We start from the raw sequence: 16,664 nt of genomic DNA, 5'->3' as shown, positions 1-16,664 counted from the left end.
AAAAAATATGGAGAGAAAAGCCCTATAAGCAAGACTTTTCTCTCCACATGTTTTGGGTGGAAACCCAGTGGACCCCATTACAGTCTGTGGGGTCCCGGGTAACCACTTTTTAAGTGAATTGGGTTTCCGTTTTTTGTGGGTCCCCAAGTGGAACCAAAGAACGGAAACCCGAACACTAGTATGAACCTAGCGTGAGAAATGGTTTATATGATTTATATTGTGACCACATTTGAGCTCACTTAAGCTGAAGTGAGGTATCGGAGAAAAAAACGCGCCAAGCGTTAATAGCGTAATACTGTTTAACAAGTGATATGGTAAGCAGTTGATAGAAGGTTCACCTTTTAGGGTTGTGACAGTAGTTCACAACCACTATGGAGACTGACACAGTAGCAGCAGTTGGGCTAGATCACGCAATAAACATGGTTATACGTCAGGAATATGCAGTGTAGAGAAGAAGAGAGGCAGTGAGCCCGCTGGTCCAAGCATAAAGATCTTTTATATACATAGGACGCGGTTTGGGAACAGATTCCTTTCTCAAGTGTGTATATATCATATATGCACACATGGGAAAGGGGCCTGTTCCCGAAATGCGTCGTGTGTTTAATAAACGATTTTTGTGCTCGGAACAGCGCGCTCTCTGAAGTAAGACATATGATCTAAAAACAACCTGACTCATTGAAAGTAATGCACACGCTAATCGAAGTGCAGTTCTTGCCAGGAGTCTTATTAAGCGTGGTCCTGACTGGCATTCACAGATGTCAGTAGACACCTATTTATATCAATGCATTCTGTGTAATGGCTTTAACGGCAGGAACCACAATTTGAAAGGTTTTTCAGTATAGAATTTTAGAATAGTCATGTGGTTTTCTGAGCAGCAGCCCAAACATTTTTGTTCTGCTTGGTGACCAGAAGGCATGGTATGTGTGTCACCATGGCACATCGCTACTCCTTCTGGTGTCACATAAGCCCAGCATAAATAATTAAGAGCGATTTTTCAAAAACTTTGGAATTGCAAAATAAATATTTACAGATTTATAATAATGTAAGCAGCACAATGGCATCAATCCTACATAAAACCTATACAAACATAAACCACTTTTGTTCAGAAGCCATTCATGTTTCCCTATACAATCACGGTAATCCCTATCATCTCTAATGTGTTGCTTCATAAATATTATGTCTGTAACACAAGGAGAATGTTCTGTAATGGTGAAATCATTGGGACATAGCTACATTAACAGGACCGAGGTGCATTTTTCATGGCCATTTTGACTTCGAGCCATTTTAATGCATCTCTCATACATTTCAGTGTATTGAGGGATCCATGAAAACGGACCAAAATAGAACATGTTAAAACTAACCATCAAAAAAATAAGTAAATGAAATTTGCTATTTTTGAAGCATAAAATAAACATTTGTTTTCTTATTATTTGCAGGTTTTGGTTTACATACGGTTAGTTCAATCTATGGAGAAACAATTGATATACCTTGTGGTCCAAGCCAAGAAAAACTTCATGGTCTGCTGTTCGGAAAATGGAAATATGTAAGTATGATGATTAGTGAGAATCTGACACGTGAATTCTGTTTAAGTGATTTTCTTAAAGTAACTTTAAGAAGACCTTTCACCTCCGTCAAGTCCAGCTCTTTGCATCATTTAATATTGTGGAAGTCCCAGGTTTTACATGGCGGTATTAGAAACTCGAAAACCCATAAGCGGTACTCTAATGATTCTGGCACAGTTAGAATTTTTTTTAGTACCTGAACCCTGACACTGCCCAACTCTGATTGAAGTTCTGAATCATGCCAGCGCCTATTGAAAAGTCCTTTTTAAATTGCAGATTTCCTGACTTTTAACTTACTGGTGATTGTGGTTTTTTGTTTGTTTTTTTTGGCGGGGGTATGTAACACCCTTGTCCAGCCCCCTTGGAAAACCAGATTAAGTAGCTTGTTAGTCAATAATATAATAAAAATATTCTGCAGAGCTGCACTGATTGGTCAGAATCATCACTGCGGTTTCAGCCTTTAGGCTAAGCCTCATGTAGCGGAATGCAGCTGAAAAAACGCAGCAGAGACGCATTGCATTTTTATTGTGGTTTTCTCTACAGTTATTCTTCCATTATTGAATCTGTAGGGAAAAACACTTGCGTTTCCGCAGCTAACATTATCATAGAGCGGTTTGTGGATAGGATTACCAGAAATCCATTCTCTTTGCTGGTACTGTAAATCACAGCATCTTTTTCTCCTGCGTTTCTGCAACAGGCAAAAGTGCTGCGCTTCTGTGACGTGGGCCTTAAAGAGGCTCTATCATTAGAATTTGGCCATTTGAGATGTTCATATGCCTGAATAGCCTTACGTGCTTTTATTACATACCGGTAAAACTGATATGAAAATGAGCCTGTACGTGCACCCTGGGTGTTCCTCCAAGCCTCCGTGCACCCCCTGCGTCATACCTTCAAACCACCTCTTCTTTTGCTTGAGCTCTGAAAATTCCTCCTCCTCTCTCCCTGTAACCGCCTCCAGTGTCTATCGCTCCTGTACATTGAAATGTCGGGCATGCGCAGTAACGCTGCCTATTGATGGCTATTGCACATGCCCGAGCGCCATTTTCTCGTGGACAGTGGAAGAATGCGCTATTCAGGCATATGATTATCTGAAATGGCCAAATTCTAATGATAGAGCCCCTTTTAATTTTAGACCTTGTTTGGATAACCTCATTAAGTCAACCCACTTCACTCATTCATGTGAAAGTGACTGAAGAATGGCACAAAACGTACCTAATGAACATAACTTACCTAAATGGAGTATTTACCATAAAGGGATATAGCTTAAACTGATACTGTCTAAACATGAAGAATTGGTTAAATGCACTGTAACCTGACACATTGAATGAATAGGTACTATGGCAGAAAAAAAACTGCCCTGTGTGCTCATGTATTTGAACGCACTACTAATTTTGTTATGTGCAGCTGATACAGATTATTATAGTACTGATATATCATTGTTATTAGTAGCAGTTGTACTGATTGTGGAAAGTCGCTTAGGTTCAGTTCACATTGGGTTTTTTATGTCAATTATCACATGTAAAATTGTGTTAGAACTAGTGTGAAAAAGGCTGATGCAAAAATTCAGCAGAAAAAAGGATATGTTTTACATAGCTATCAAAGTAAATGAGATTGCATTAATCTCTTGCACACATTGCGGAAAAACTGCATTTTCAAAAACGCTCATCAGTTGGAGATCTGTGTAGGTCCAACATTTGGGGATCCCTGTTGATCAGCTGTTTTACGAAACCACAGCAATCAGGTGAGCAATACAGCCTCTTCACTGGAAACCAAGTGCAGCAAAGTCCGTTGTACAGCAGCTGTTCTTCATAATGAAGATCAGCCGCCTTCACGGGAATGGGACTGAGCTGGAAACAGGCCATGTGACTGATGACCGTAACTACGTGGGTTGTGAAGCAGAGTATCATTGATACTGCTCCAAACAGCTGATCTGCAGGGGTCCTAGGTATGGATCTTCAGTTGGTGCCCTATATTTAGGATATGTCATCAAGCCTGGAAAACCTCTTTAAGTGAATAGAACATTGGAACATGTTAGATGCATAGTTTCTAAAGTTATATTTTTGTGCTTAGGAACAACCAGATGGAATTGCTGTGTTTGTAGCTACCCGATCTGCGGTGAAAAACAGGACCAGTTTTGATGATGTAGCAGAGTACAATGGACGCTTGGATCTTTCAGAGAACTACACTTTGTCCATCTCCAATGCAAGGATCACTGATGAAAAGAGATTTGTGTGTATGCTCATAACAGAAGAAAATGTATTTGAAGTGCCGACACTAGTCAAAGTTTTCAGTAAGTATTCTCTAATGTTACACCAAATTTATGATTCCGTATCTGGGGACAGTTTCCAGGAAGCGTAATTAGAAAAGGGAACATTTTGTTCTATATCATCGCTTGCTGTCAAGCAACAAGAAAACTCTGAATCATACTCATCATTAGCCGCAATTTTGACTTCTTACCTTGCATTAGAGCAGCATTGTTTAAAAAGCCAAATCCAAAGGTTTTGGAGGCATTTGTGAACCTTGAAAGCAAAAAAAAAAAAATCCTTCTTCCTTTCACAGAATGGGATGTATTTATAAGGCTATACTTTTCATCACATGCATTTGTAAAACACTTTAGAAGCATCTTAAAATAAGCAGGGGATATTATAGGGAATATAGCACTGATAATAGTAATGCCTACTTAGCTGTACTCGGTTGGAGTCCTTACAGTGTAAAAACTGACTAAATCAAAAGGCAAATGCACAAAGACTGTTGTTCTTGTCACGCTGAACAGTACTAAACAAGGTTTTACTTGACTCGGGCAACAGAATGGAATTGTGATGACATTTTTAACAGTTTCATGACTTTCATGCGTCCCATGGACAAAAAAACAAAAACAAATAAAATACAGACAGGTCCAACTGATATAAAACAGAGGCTGCATAGGTGCAAAATACTGATAAACAGCCACTTTCACACCTTTTATCCATGAGCCGGATAAGTACTAGCATTCCAAATGCACGCAGACAAGGCTTCTACAAGAAAGGGATAACAGCAAGCACCGAGCGGCACATGTTGTAACCCCATTTGGGCTGAATCAAGTCAAACGCTTAAGTGAAGAATGGACCGGATGGCCTCTCACCTTTATACAGTTGTGACGGTCACAACCACCAGTCACAGTAAACATTAAAGATGAGGGTGGCAGCGTCTCCAGCATTCCTTACCGGATGTCAGAGTAGATGCAGTTGTCACGTGATCAATTAAAAGTGCTCACTTACATTTGGGGGAGATGCACTCTCCAACCGGTTTACAGGAATATATGTTATTAAACCACAAAAGTAAAATATCCAAAATAGAGTAGCAAAAAACACCCAACATGTTTCGGGGACCTTTTCCCCTTTATCAAGTATTAAAAACTTAGAGAATGTTGGGTTGTGTATTGATTTAGCCAGGTTTTAGTAGCAAGTGATATATTAAAGACACACTCCTGGGGGAGGATCCAATTAAAGCCAAAAAATCCTCAAAATACAGGATTAAATGGATAATAATACAACCAGTATATAGATGTATTGTGTAAAAAGGACATACTCTTTGGTGGCTTGTAGTTTATTGGACAAATAGAACCTATAGCAGTGAGTATGAAGAATATAAACTCCAGTGTTGCCCCCTCGGAAGTGCGCCTGTACAGGGGAGAAAACCTGCGCCGGAACAGTACCGATGGAGATACGCGGCCAGGGGTTCTATTGCCCTCTCTAGTTCTGTTAGGCTACAGACGGCGCATGCACTATCCGGCTGGGAGATCACTGAGATATATGTGGTTCTCCCAGACCACATTGAGAAGTGACTGCGCATGTACCATCAACTTGTAGAGCAGTATCTGCGCTAGCTGATGGAATGGTGTATAGTGACACTGGCTCTGTTTAGTTAGTAAGTAGCAGATCAGTATTCTTAGTGCTCAGAACTAAAAAGGGCATATCTAAGGCCCAGTTCACATCTACGCATGGATTTCCGTTCGGGAAATCTACTTAATGACCCCCCAAACGTAAACCTAATCTACATTCATATACAAATATAAACACATAAATTAATTAACTTGAAAACCGCTGATTCTGCTATCTGCTGATCACAGAGACAGATCAACCTAATAAGACTAGTGTAACAGCAGAAATAGCTAGTGTAAATAATAATATAAAGTGATCAAAAATACTATAATATAAATGATGCACAAATTCATAAAAGTGATAACATCCTATTGGTATTAATATAAAATGTAATTCATACATGGAAGGTCTAGTAAATCTAGTCCTGTCATATAGAATTCATACGCGGAGGATCTACAGTAATTCATGCATGGAGAAGCTACAGGGATAAAACTTAAAACTGTATGAGCTGGACATAAAAACTAATATATAATACTGATTATACCGATAAAAGTAATAATGCATATGAAAAGCAAGAGATGAAAAACAGTAATATCCATATTTAAATTTGTAAACATCGTCCAAAGATTTATTAAGAACCAAAGGTGCCAGTGTATAAAGTTTATAACTCCAATGCATTAGATAGAATGTAGTCAGTGGAGTAACCAAGAAACTCTCATGTACAATTATGATGAGTTGATGCATGCCTGGATACACGATATTTAGGGTATCCTTTCTGCACAATTGTGCAATGTTTAGTAATTCATTTTTGTAAATGCATAAAAATTTGCCGTAGATTGTATAAAAGAATCTGCCAATGTTTCTGTAAAATTGCTCTGATGGTATTATGGGCTGAAGTGAAGCTGGTAATACAATGAACCTGGTAATAGTTGTTTAATTCTGTCCTCTTAGGGGGAGTCCGCATGTGGACCCCCCGAAAGGAATACTAAATGCAATTGCAAGCGGTGTGCAGTAAAAGCACACAGACCCCATAGACTATAATGTGCTTGCCCACACAAATCATACGGACAGGAAAGTAGATTACTTTTCTGTCCGCATGTTCTGTGCGGAGATCTGGCGGCAAGCACACGGACCCTATATAGTCTATGGGGATCCATGTGCTTTTACTGCACAGTGCCTGCAATTGCGTTTGGTATTCCGTTCGGGTGGAACGGATTACCAAATGCAGATGTGAACTAACCCTTATTTTGAAGGAATTCAGTTTGAGACCGATTTCCAGCTTTTTCTTTTGTATATAAGACTATTCCTCAGGGGTAGTGTTTTTCCATTGGGTGAAAATATTGCTTTGATTAAAGTTATCACTATCTTTCATACAGTTTCTCCTCATTCGTCGAAACTAGCAGCACAATACATTTGTTTTCCATTTGTTATAATATAAACTCTTAAAAATCTAAAAAGCTATTACAGTCTGCACTCGTGTAGATGTGATCGGATTCTCTGATCAGAATTGAATTCAATTTGTTTACACTTCATAAAGGGGAAGAAGTCCCTGAAATGAGTTTAGTGTTTTTTTTCTACTCTATTTCGGATATTTTACTTTTGGATGTTAATAATAAGTATTCCTGTAAACCGGTTGGTGAGTGCAGAGTTTTTTTTCCCCTCATTGTAAGTGAGCACTTTTTATTGATCAGTTGACCACTGCATCTAGGGCTTCTTCAAGGAGCCAGCAGCGTTTTTAAATGTAGTGCTGTATTTTAGATAACAGTGATAATAGTGATCCCTAGATGTTATGTATATGTTGTCCTATTGCAGATACTAGCGTTACAGGTATACCTGACTAGCTGTCTGCAGACTGACCCATTTTGGTCTACTAATACATAGAGACTAAAGTGCTTCAATGTCCAACTAAGGACCCCAAAATATTGGCACCGGCTGATATTATTGTGCACAACTAGTTACTGTTACTTGACTGAAAGTTTTCAGAGGACTAAAACCACAAGTGGATTTTTTTAGAGGGTTAACCTTGCATGGAATGGTGACAATTTAAAGTAGAAAACCATGTCATGTATAAATATAGAAAACCTCATGTGCATGTATTTACTGTACTTTCAGACCCACAACAAATAAGACCATTGTGTTGCATATTTTAGTTGGCTGTATTATATCATGGGAAATACCCAAATGGTGTTTGTTCCAAAGGAATTGGTTTATGGAGTTCCTGTGTGCACTATGTTTTATCATGTACTTTTCACCGTTTTAGAGCCACCTTCAAAACCCGAGATCATCAACCAGCCAACATTTATGGAAACAGGGAAGCTAAACATTGTACGTATACTGAAGAGCTCATCACACTAATAAAATCAAGCATTATATCATTTTAACTTGTCTGAAAGTGTACGCTCACATTTTATATATTCTATGTTCTTTGTACAGGTTGGAGATTGTGTTGCTAAAGACAGCTACCCAGACACCAACATTACATGGTATAGAAATGGTCGTGCTCTTTTACCAGTTGATGGAGGTATGTTTCTTTTTTTTTTTTTCTTTTTTTTTTATGCCAGGTTCACCAAACCTAGAAAAGAATGCTACAAGTGTGCATCAAGTACATTTCTTGCTAGTCTTCAGCATTGTCTGCATGGTCACTCTCGGGCTAAAATCCGCCTGCCACGACTGTCGCGGGTTCCGATAGTCGCAACTTCTTCCGGAGCAGGCTCAAATGAATGGGCCGATTGAAGAAATGGCAGCTCGCTTCTTTTTTCCGCTAGTCACAACATGACGCTAGCGAAAAAAAGAAGACTGGCGGTCTCCATAGACCACCATTGTGAGGGGGCGGATTATGACGTGGATTCCGCGCCATAATCCGCCCCCTCTGTACAGTACCTGCAATGTTAATGGGATTCTGGCTAATCCCACCTATACAGTGCAGAAAAAAATCTGCAACGCAAATGCTGCAATTTTAAAAATGCTCATGTATCTGTAAATCACAGCATGTCAATTATATGCTGGCGTATTCCCTATAGGTATAATAGAGGCAGAAAGTCCACAGAGGAAAACTCTGCAGACTTTTTATGAAAAACCCTGTAGAAAAAAACGTGATGTATTACCACCGGGGTCTTATCTGCAGCTTTTTTTATGCAGGGCTTTAATACAAGTGTTTTTGTTGTTTGTTTGTTTGTTTGTTTGTTTGTTTTTTTTGCAACAACAACCACAAAAAAAAAAAAAATACATACCATGCACTATATTTACTGTGGGGGAAATGTATTAACCCATCTAAGACCTATTTCAGGAATAGACTGTCTTGAATATAGCTATATACAATTTGAATACATTTGCAACGATATATTATAGACAGCATATGTACTGTTCTGTCAATTGATTGAGCAAACATAAGTAAGGGTGAGCCATATAGGGTGGCATAAGTGCAGCCAGTTGACAGAAATAAGATGAGGTTGGATAAAGACATCAGTCCAACCTATAAAACTACATTCCCCTACAGTGTTGATCCAGGGGAAGGCAAAAAACCCCATGAGGCTCATGCCAATTGCCCTATTTCAGGGGAAAAAATTCCTTCCCAACTCCAATCTGGCAGTCAGTATAAAAACCCTGGATCAACGTGGGATACAAATGTATTTATCTATGAATTACAGACAAGAACACTTTGTTTGTTGGCTGATCACATTTTTATGCTACCTATGCATCTCCTGTGAATGTATCACCAAAAATTACCTACTGTTAAACCAAGTTTTTATGTTAAACATAATTTTTTTTTCCTGAATTTTTCATGTTGCTGTCTTAAAAAAAAAACGCAACTTTCACTCTGACCACTAAGCCAAATAATTGAATAACAATTGACAATCCTTTCTTTGCAGCAGTCATCTCATTTACATCATAGGCAAGACAGACAGGATGAAATTAGAAGTTAACACCTCTATCAATATTATCACATAACACCCATCATTAGATACGCAACTGACCATATATAATGTGACAGCTTATCTACACAGTCACCCTACACAGAGCATGCCTAGAAACTCTCCCATAGACCTTAATGATTGGGCTTCAGACTATTGCTGCTTACAGCTATGACTGTAATGTAAAGCATATCACTAAATGCTGTTAACAGGTCAGAGAGGCTTAGGCAAGATGGCTGCCCCATGTTCATGTACTGATAATAGAATTTCAAAAAAATCTGAGATCAGAAAATATAAAAAAAAAATATAGATTTCACAGTCTAGTTTAATCCAAGAATGACCATACAACAGCCAGAGAAGTTAGATATAGCTTTCTGTAGCAAGTTATGTGAATGTTTCCAGTTAGACTAACACTACTTCCTGCAGTAGTAAGTTAATAAAAAGAAATAACAAGTATGACTTTATTGCTTTTTAATTACACCCAGATGCGGCACAGTTCACTATCATATAGGAGTTCTCTTTCCAAGTCACTTAAAATCCAGTTATCCTGACGTGATGCTGTAATTACACTAAGGAGGACAAAGCTTAATTAGGAAGTTACTGTTACTACTGGAAGCTGGCAAGGAGAAATCTATCTATCTACACATACAATTACTTTGCTTACAAATCTATTTGACTTTTTTATATTTTGTCATATATGAAGCTGAATAAGGTAACCTGAGACATGTATATAGATTACGTTCAGCCCTAGAAATTGCATTATTTGGAAATGTTAATGTTATTGATACATAAGAGGGCAGTACTGGAGGGAATTCAACAGAATGCTGTGTTATGTTATATAGGTTAATATTATTAACCAGTGATACTTTTGTTTAGTTGTTTCTATAGAGTCGTCAAAAGAGAGAAACTCAACAAGTGGCCTTCATAACATCCGTTCGTCACTGCAGTACCTGTCAACCAAAAATGACATTGATGCAGAGTTTTCATGTGCAGTGAGTTACTATATGCCTAATGGATTGGCAGTAATGGAATCTGATCCAGTTGTCTTTGATATCTATTGTAAGTGTTTATACATTTGTTTGATATAGTATGTGGATGTTGTTGTTTTTAAAATAGAATTAGACAAATACTAGATCTTAGGTGACCAGTGTGCCAAATAAGATTCCGACAGTCGTGGCTTCCCGCTCCGGAGTAGGCCTAAATGAATTGGCTTAGCGTGGAGGGTGCTGCTGCAAGGCGGACGACGCGGCTGAATCAGCCGTGTCGTCCACCTGAAGAAAGAGCAGCTTGCTGCTTTTTTCCGTGAGCGGGGGAAAAAAAAGGAACCTAGCGGTCTACATAGACCTCTATTATGAGGGGGCGGATTCTGAGGTGGATTGAGCACCACAATCCCCCCCCTTGCCCCGTGTGACTGAGCCCTAATATGCCAGAAAACTGGTGTACAAGGCATAATAAGTCTGCCATGGTGTTCTACATGTGTAAATATTTTTTGCCTGTAAAATTTTACGCTACCTGAACAGTCAGGTGAGCTCTAAAGCTCATATGAGAATGTCACCCACACCTGGTGGTACCGGCCAACTATCTAATGCCAGATATAAGAGGAGAGAAATCTAGTTTGTTGTTTGCCGCCCATTTTTGGTCACACTTAAACGTATACTGTAAGGACATCATTGTGTTTTATAGATGAGGGATGTGAATTACAGTGTTTTTATAAATTTACGTTATCTTTGCCAGTTATTGCACCATAACTAACAGCTTTTTATGTAAATTGTATGGTTGGATCTTCGAGGACATTTTCAATCAAGCTAATGAAGCATATTTTCAAGAAATTACATTTTTTTTTCATTTTTCATCACACATAGAAGCATTGCCTATTTTAAGATTTTCCGTTTCAGTGGACAGAAGACAGCTTTTTATATGAATTAAATAAAGGTCAAACATAATTCATACAGTATTGATATTGTATTGATTAATGCAGGCGCAGGTGAAGGTCACTTGCAGCTGTAGTACGGTAGGAATTTATGTTTCCACGTGAAAAAGAAAGGCTAGATAGAAAAATGTACATCGCAGGTGCAGAATCAAATACTGTATGCTTATTTTCTAAAAATGTACATGGACACTATTGACTCATGGAACTGCTTAGGTTATCCTGTACAACATTTTATTTACTTGCTTATAAAAACATTGGTTTCTGCAGAATTTTAGGCTTGGTTTATCCACTTTGCTTGTAAATACTTTTAAAAATATGTAACACCAGCATGGTCCAAAAAAAAAAACTTTCGGGCCCTCAAGCCTCTTAAATGTTATATAACTTTAGAGAGCCACTGCTCTGCTGAATCCTCTGTTGTGTATACAGTGGAGAACACATGCTTTACACAGCACTTGTATACTACCATGTATAGGAGACAGATTTTGGCTGAGGTCCAAGTTGTAGAAGTTGTAGAAACGCAGCTTGTTTTGGTGCAGACTTTGCTGCATTTCTGAGCCAAGGCCAGGAGTGGATTTCACAGAAGAGAAAAGTATAGGCATTTACTTTATACCACTCTTAGGGCATCAAAATCTGCAACAAAAAAAGCATATTTTCCCCTGAAATACTAGAAGAAAATCTTTCTTCTAGTGTTTCTACTAGCCCATTACCAAGAAAAACTGTCATGGCTTTTGCTGTACTTACAAAAAGTAATGTTGCGTTGTATATTTTTATGCTATAGGATTTATTTTATGTTACTCTTTAATTAGGAATTCTTCTGTTTCGCCATTAACTTCAATCCATGTATAAAGGACGCATTAAAGCAATTATATTTCCCTGCCTAATGTGAAAACTGTGTAATTCAGTTCTTTAAATTGTGCATTCTGTACAGCGTAATCGTGTACTTGATAAATTGTTCATTCTTTTCTTAGACCCTACAGAGAAGGTGACTATACATGTACAGTCTCCAAAAAAAACTATAAAAGAAGGAGATAACATTACATTGAAGTGTATAGGAAATGGCAATCCACCGCCACAAGAATTTTTGTTTTACTTGCCAGTAAGTGTTGTCTGTTTATCTACTGTTTCTATTGGGCATGTATTAAGCACGTGGATGTGCACCTAAAACCAGTGATCCCTTTAAGGACATATCTTCTATTTACCTTCATTGAAAAGTACATTTTTACGGTGCTTTCTCCTATGCAGTACCTTTCTGGAACCTTTCCCTTCGGTCATTACTTCAATTGTAATGTAATCCATTCAAACAGGAAGATATCTTTGTCTGCCATATCACAGAGACAGTGGACCTGCTAGCACACACAATCAATGCTTACCATCCCCCCTCTCCTTTTCCCCGTCATTTCACTTTTATGCACTGTTTGAATCGGTGCCAAGGCTGCTGTAATCGCAGGACTTTATTAGCCCGCAAGTCCTCTCTATAGACATACAAACAGCTTGAAATTCCTTCTGTGGCTGTGCTATATAAGTAATGTTAGCTATGTTTGTCTCTAACTATATCCCTCTTACCTTCTGTCTTTCTGCTTGCGAAGACGACTCTCGCAGGGAGGAAGTAAAATGCTGCAGTCACTTAACGCCTCCACCTACTGGATATTGTGGCACACATTTTTGCACAATGTGGCGAGTAACGCACAGAACTGGCTGTGGTACACATTTGGTGCAAGGCCCTTTCTTTATTCACTTGACGTAAACAAAAAATGACAGGAAGGAAAGATCTAAAAAAAACTGTGAGGAATTGACACAGTTTTAGATAATTGTAGAACTTTTCATTATACAAACAATAACATTTTATTTGCTGAAACTGGACAACCCCTTTAAAAGGTGCCCATTGTTTTGGGTTTTTTGGCACCTACTTTGGGAATGGGATATAAGATCCAAAAGAAAGGGATTCCTAATCCTCTCCCAACAGCTGATTGGTATTTTTTCTTTCCTTTTTAAGCTAAGGCCGGGTTCACACAGGGTTTTTAGAATTTGAGGCAGAGGCCACCTCAGTTTCCGGATCAAAAAACGGGTAGCTGCGAAAGGATGCTGGTGCAGTACACCAGCATCCAGCTGCACACTCCGCTCCAGATTAGGCCCAAATGAATGGGCCTAGTAGGGAGGAGGGAGTGTCTTCAGGCAGATTTGCGAAGGGACTCCGTCTGAAGAATGAGCATGTCGCTTCTTTCTTTTTTCCAGGAGCCGTTTGTTCAATGGGAGCCGTCTTTTTGGTCAGGATTTTGAGGCGGATTTGGCCTCAAAATCCTAACCAAAGTACCCCATGTGAACTCAGCCTTAGGCCCCATGTTGCGGAAACACGGCAAAAAAAAAAAAAAAAAAAAGAAAGCCCTGCATTTTACAGTACAATCAAAGTGTATGAGATTCTGGCTAACTCCATCCACACGCTACAGAAAAAAAAATGCCGCAGAAAAGCTGAGTTTTTGGGAACCACAGCATGCCAATTTTACCTGCGGATGTGCTCATGTTTTCCCTTTCATGTTTTTCCCTAGATTAAATAAGGAAATAAAACGCAGATTAAAAATGCTAGCGTAAAAATGAGATGTGTTTACACTGTTTCTCTTTTTTTTTTTTTTTTTTTCCGCAGCATTTTTTAGCTGCATCCCGCAACGTGGGGCCTTAGTCTGTGAGCCCCAAAGCTTAAATCTGATTGGATACTGTAGGACAATACTTGATTTGATGCATGCCATTCTTATTTTTACTGACGCCATTATGTAGAATGAGACAGTTTGGTCCAAAGTATGTGGTCACATTCTAGTGCTGTTTGCAAACTCTTGTTGTTTTCAAGACGACGCTATGTCATTTCTTCATGTGTACAAAGCATTGCTGGAAGTGATTTTTGAGTACGAAGTTTTCTTTATTCAGATTGGTTTGACATTAAATGCAAATACTAATGATTTTTATTGTTTGAGCACAAACTCCATATTTTCTTTCCACCCTTGTTTGAATAGATAAATATGTTATTTCATTGATTTTACTTATTTGTTTTATCAATCTTGTAAATCACATCTCTACATTTTACATGACAAAGTGCCCTGTTTGTTCTCTTTAAAGGGTCAAGAAGAAGGGATACGTAGTTCAAGTGCCTACTTTATATCTGACATAAAAAGAAATGCAACAGGGGATTACAAATGCTCATTGTTAAACAAAGTTATGATCGCCTCAACAATGGTTACTGTGCATTGTAAGTAAAGCATAAGACTTCAGCTTATAGCATAAAGTACTGTGCAAATGTTTTTGAAAGACTATTGCAAAGTAAGACTGGGTTAAGTAATAAAATTGTATATAGTTTACTTTTGTCAGTGAAAAAATGCAAAGTAAAAGAATGAAAGAGAAATCCAAACCAAATCAACCACCTTTCTCTTCAAAACAGTTCAACCAACCACAGATCTGATGTTGACATGGGCTTACTAACATCCTTCTATCTGTTCTTGTAATCTCAAGACAGATTCAATGATGTTGAGGTCAGTTGTCTGTGGGGGCCATGTCATTACCTCCAGGAGTCGTCACACCAAATATTGATTTCATTTAGATTTCCCTTTTTGCTCATTCACTTCATTTTGTTACTTCATACAAAATAAACTGTTGACACTTCTATTTGTGAAAGCATTTTTGCAGCCATTTTTGCACACATACCTAACCTTTTACACACACACACACACACACACACACACACACACACATATATATATATATATCCTATTAATATTATAAATGTGAAAGTTTGTGGGTTTGTGAGTTTGGATGTTCGGATGTTTGTTCCTCAATCACGCAAAAACCGCTCCACCGATTTGGCTGAAATATTCCACAAACATAGTCACTACACCCGATTGCGCAATAGGCTACTTTTCGTCACAATAGCGCACATACGTTTGTGCCAGGACCCCCACAAAACCCAAACTCACACCACCATCTCTGCAATCTCACACACTTTGGACACTAGGAAGCCACAAAATTCCTATTTCCCTCTCTGGCCTCGCCCCTAACCCCACACAATCTCATAAAAAAATTCAAATCACCCCCCCTTTCCCTAGAACACATAAAAGTAGTTAAAAACTGTGACACACATACATGTTAGGTATCCTAGAACACATATAAAAGTAGTTAAAGGGATTCTACCACTAAAACACTTTTTTTTCTAGTTACCACGTCGGAATAGCCTTTAAAAAGGCTATTCGTCTCTTACCTGTGGAAGTGCTCTCCGCTGCGCCGTTCGTTCAAAATACCGGTTTGTACCGGTATGCTAATTAGTTCTCTCGCAGCGATGGGGGCGTCCCCATCGCAGGAGCAGCGATGGGGGCGTCCCCATTGCAGCTCGAAAACCGACCGCAGCGCCGCCTCTCTGGTCTTCGGTGTCCTCCCCTTGCCTCTTCAGCGTCTGTCGGACGCCTGCGCAGTATGCTCTCTGTTCGGCGAAGCTTGCCGAACGTACTGCGCATGCGCGAAAGTGCGGTCCCAGCCATAGTGCGGGCACCGCACTTTCGCGTAAGAGACGAATAGCCTTTTTAAAGGCTATTCCGACGTGGTGACTAGAAAAAAAGTGTTTTAGTGGTAGAATCCCTTTAAAAACTGTGACACACATACATGTTAGGTATCCCCGCGTCCGAAATCGCCCGCTCTACAAAGCTATACAAATATTTTTCCTGTTCGGTAAACGCCGTAGCGGGAAAAATGGTCAAAAGTGCCAAACCATTGTTTTTTCACTGTTTTGATTCTGATAAAAATTTGAATAGAAAGTGAACAAAGCAATAACATTTCCCAAAAATGGTAGAACTACAAAGTACACCAGGTCCCGCAAAAAAAAAGTCACTATGTAAAGTTTCTCACAACACCGTATAGCAGCTGAAATACCAAATAACTTCAACACAAAAGTCTCACGTATTCTCTGAATTATAGCAAAAACAAGATACAAAGTTACTTACATTTCATATCCCATACCTTATACACACTACGAAAACCTTACCCACGCCTGTATATACCCACTGCTACAATCACCGCAGACGAAGTCGTGGGTACCAGCTAGTGTGTGTGTGTATATGTGTGTGTGTGTGTGTATATGTATATATATATATATATATATATATATATATATATATATATATATATATATATATATATTATAATATAAATTTATTTATTTTTATTTTCTTTTTTGTATGTGCCTGTGTTATTACTTTGGAAAATTGAGGTCATTGCATGGCAGGAAAACTACTGAATGTGAGGACTATTGGACGATATAAATTTGTATTTAAATGAGATGAATTTTGATATGCAATCTGAAATATTTTAAAGAAGCCAGGACACAGTTATCCTTATAAAAATAGTCCCTCAAAAATGCATGTAAAGACTC

General features: G+C 38.6%; 1 protein-coding gene across 2 annotated transcripts in view; it reads left to right on the top strand.

The window, feature by feature from the left end:
- ALCAM (activated leukocyte cell adhesion molecule) overlaps window positions 1-16,664 on the top strand; it is a 95,551-nt gene that overhangs the window by 53,938 nt on the left and 24,949 nt on the right. For both annotated transcript variants that reach the window (XM_075264972.1, XM_075264971.1), the window contains exons 2-8: window positions 1,437-1,543; window positions 3,633-3,852; window positions 7,683-7,747; window positions 7,856-7,943; window positions 10,210-10,392; window positions 12,232-12,359; window positions 14,369-14,498. In XM_075264972.1, coding sequence (XP_075121073.1) covers window positions 1,437-1,543; window positions 3,633-3,852; window positions 7,683-7,747; window positions 7,856-7,943; window positions 10,210-10,392; window positions 12,232-12,359; window positions 14,369-14,498 — 921 coding nt within the window. The remainder of the gene's footprint in view (window positions 1-1,436; window positions 1,544-3,632; window positions 3,853-7,682; window positions 7,748-7,855; window positions 7,944-10,209; window positions 10,393-12,231; window positions 12,360-14,368; window positions 14,499-16,664) is intronic.

Source organism: Leptodactylus fuscus, chromosome 2 (genome assembly GCF_031893055.1).
Source record: "Leptodactylus fuscus isolate aLepFus1 chromosome 2, aLepFus1.hap2, whole genome shotgun sequence".
NCBI lineage: Eukaryota > Metazoa > Chordata > Amphibia > Anura > Leptodactylidae > Leptodactylus > Leptodactylus fuscus.
The sequence above is the reverse complement of the archived record's forward strand: the minus strand, read 5'-3'. Positions and strand labels throughout refer to the sequence as shown.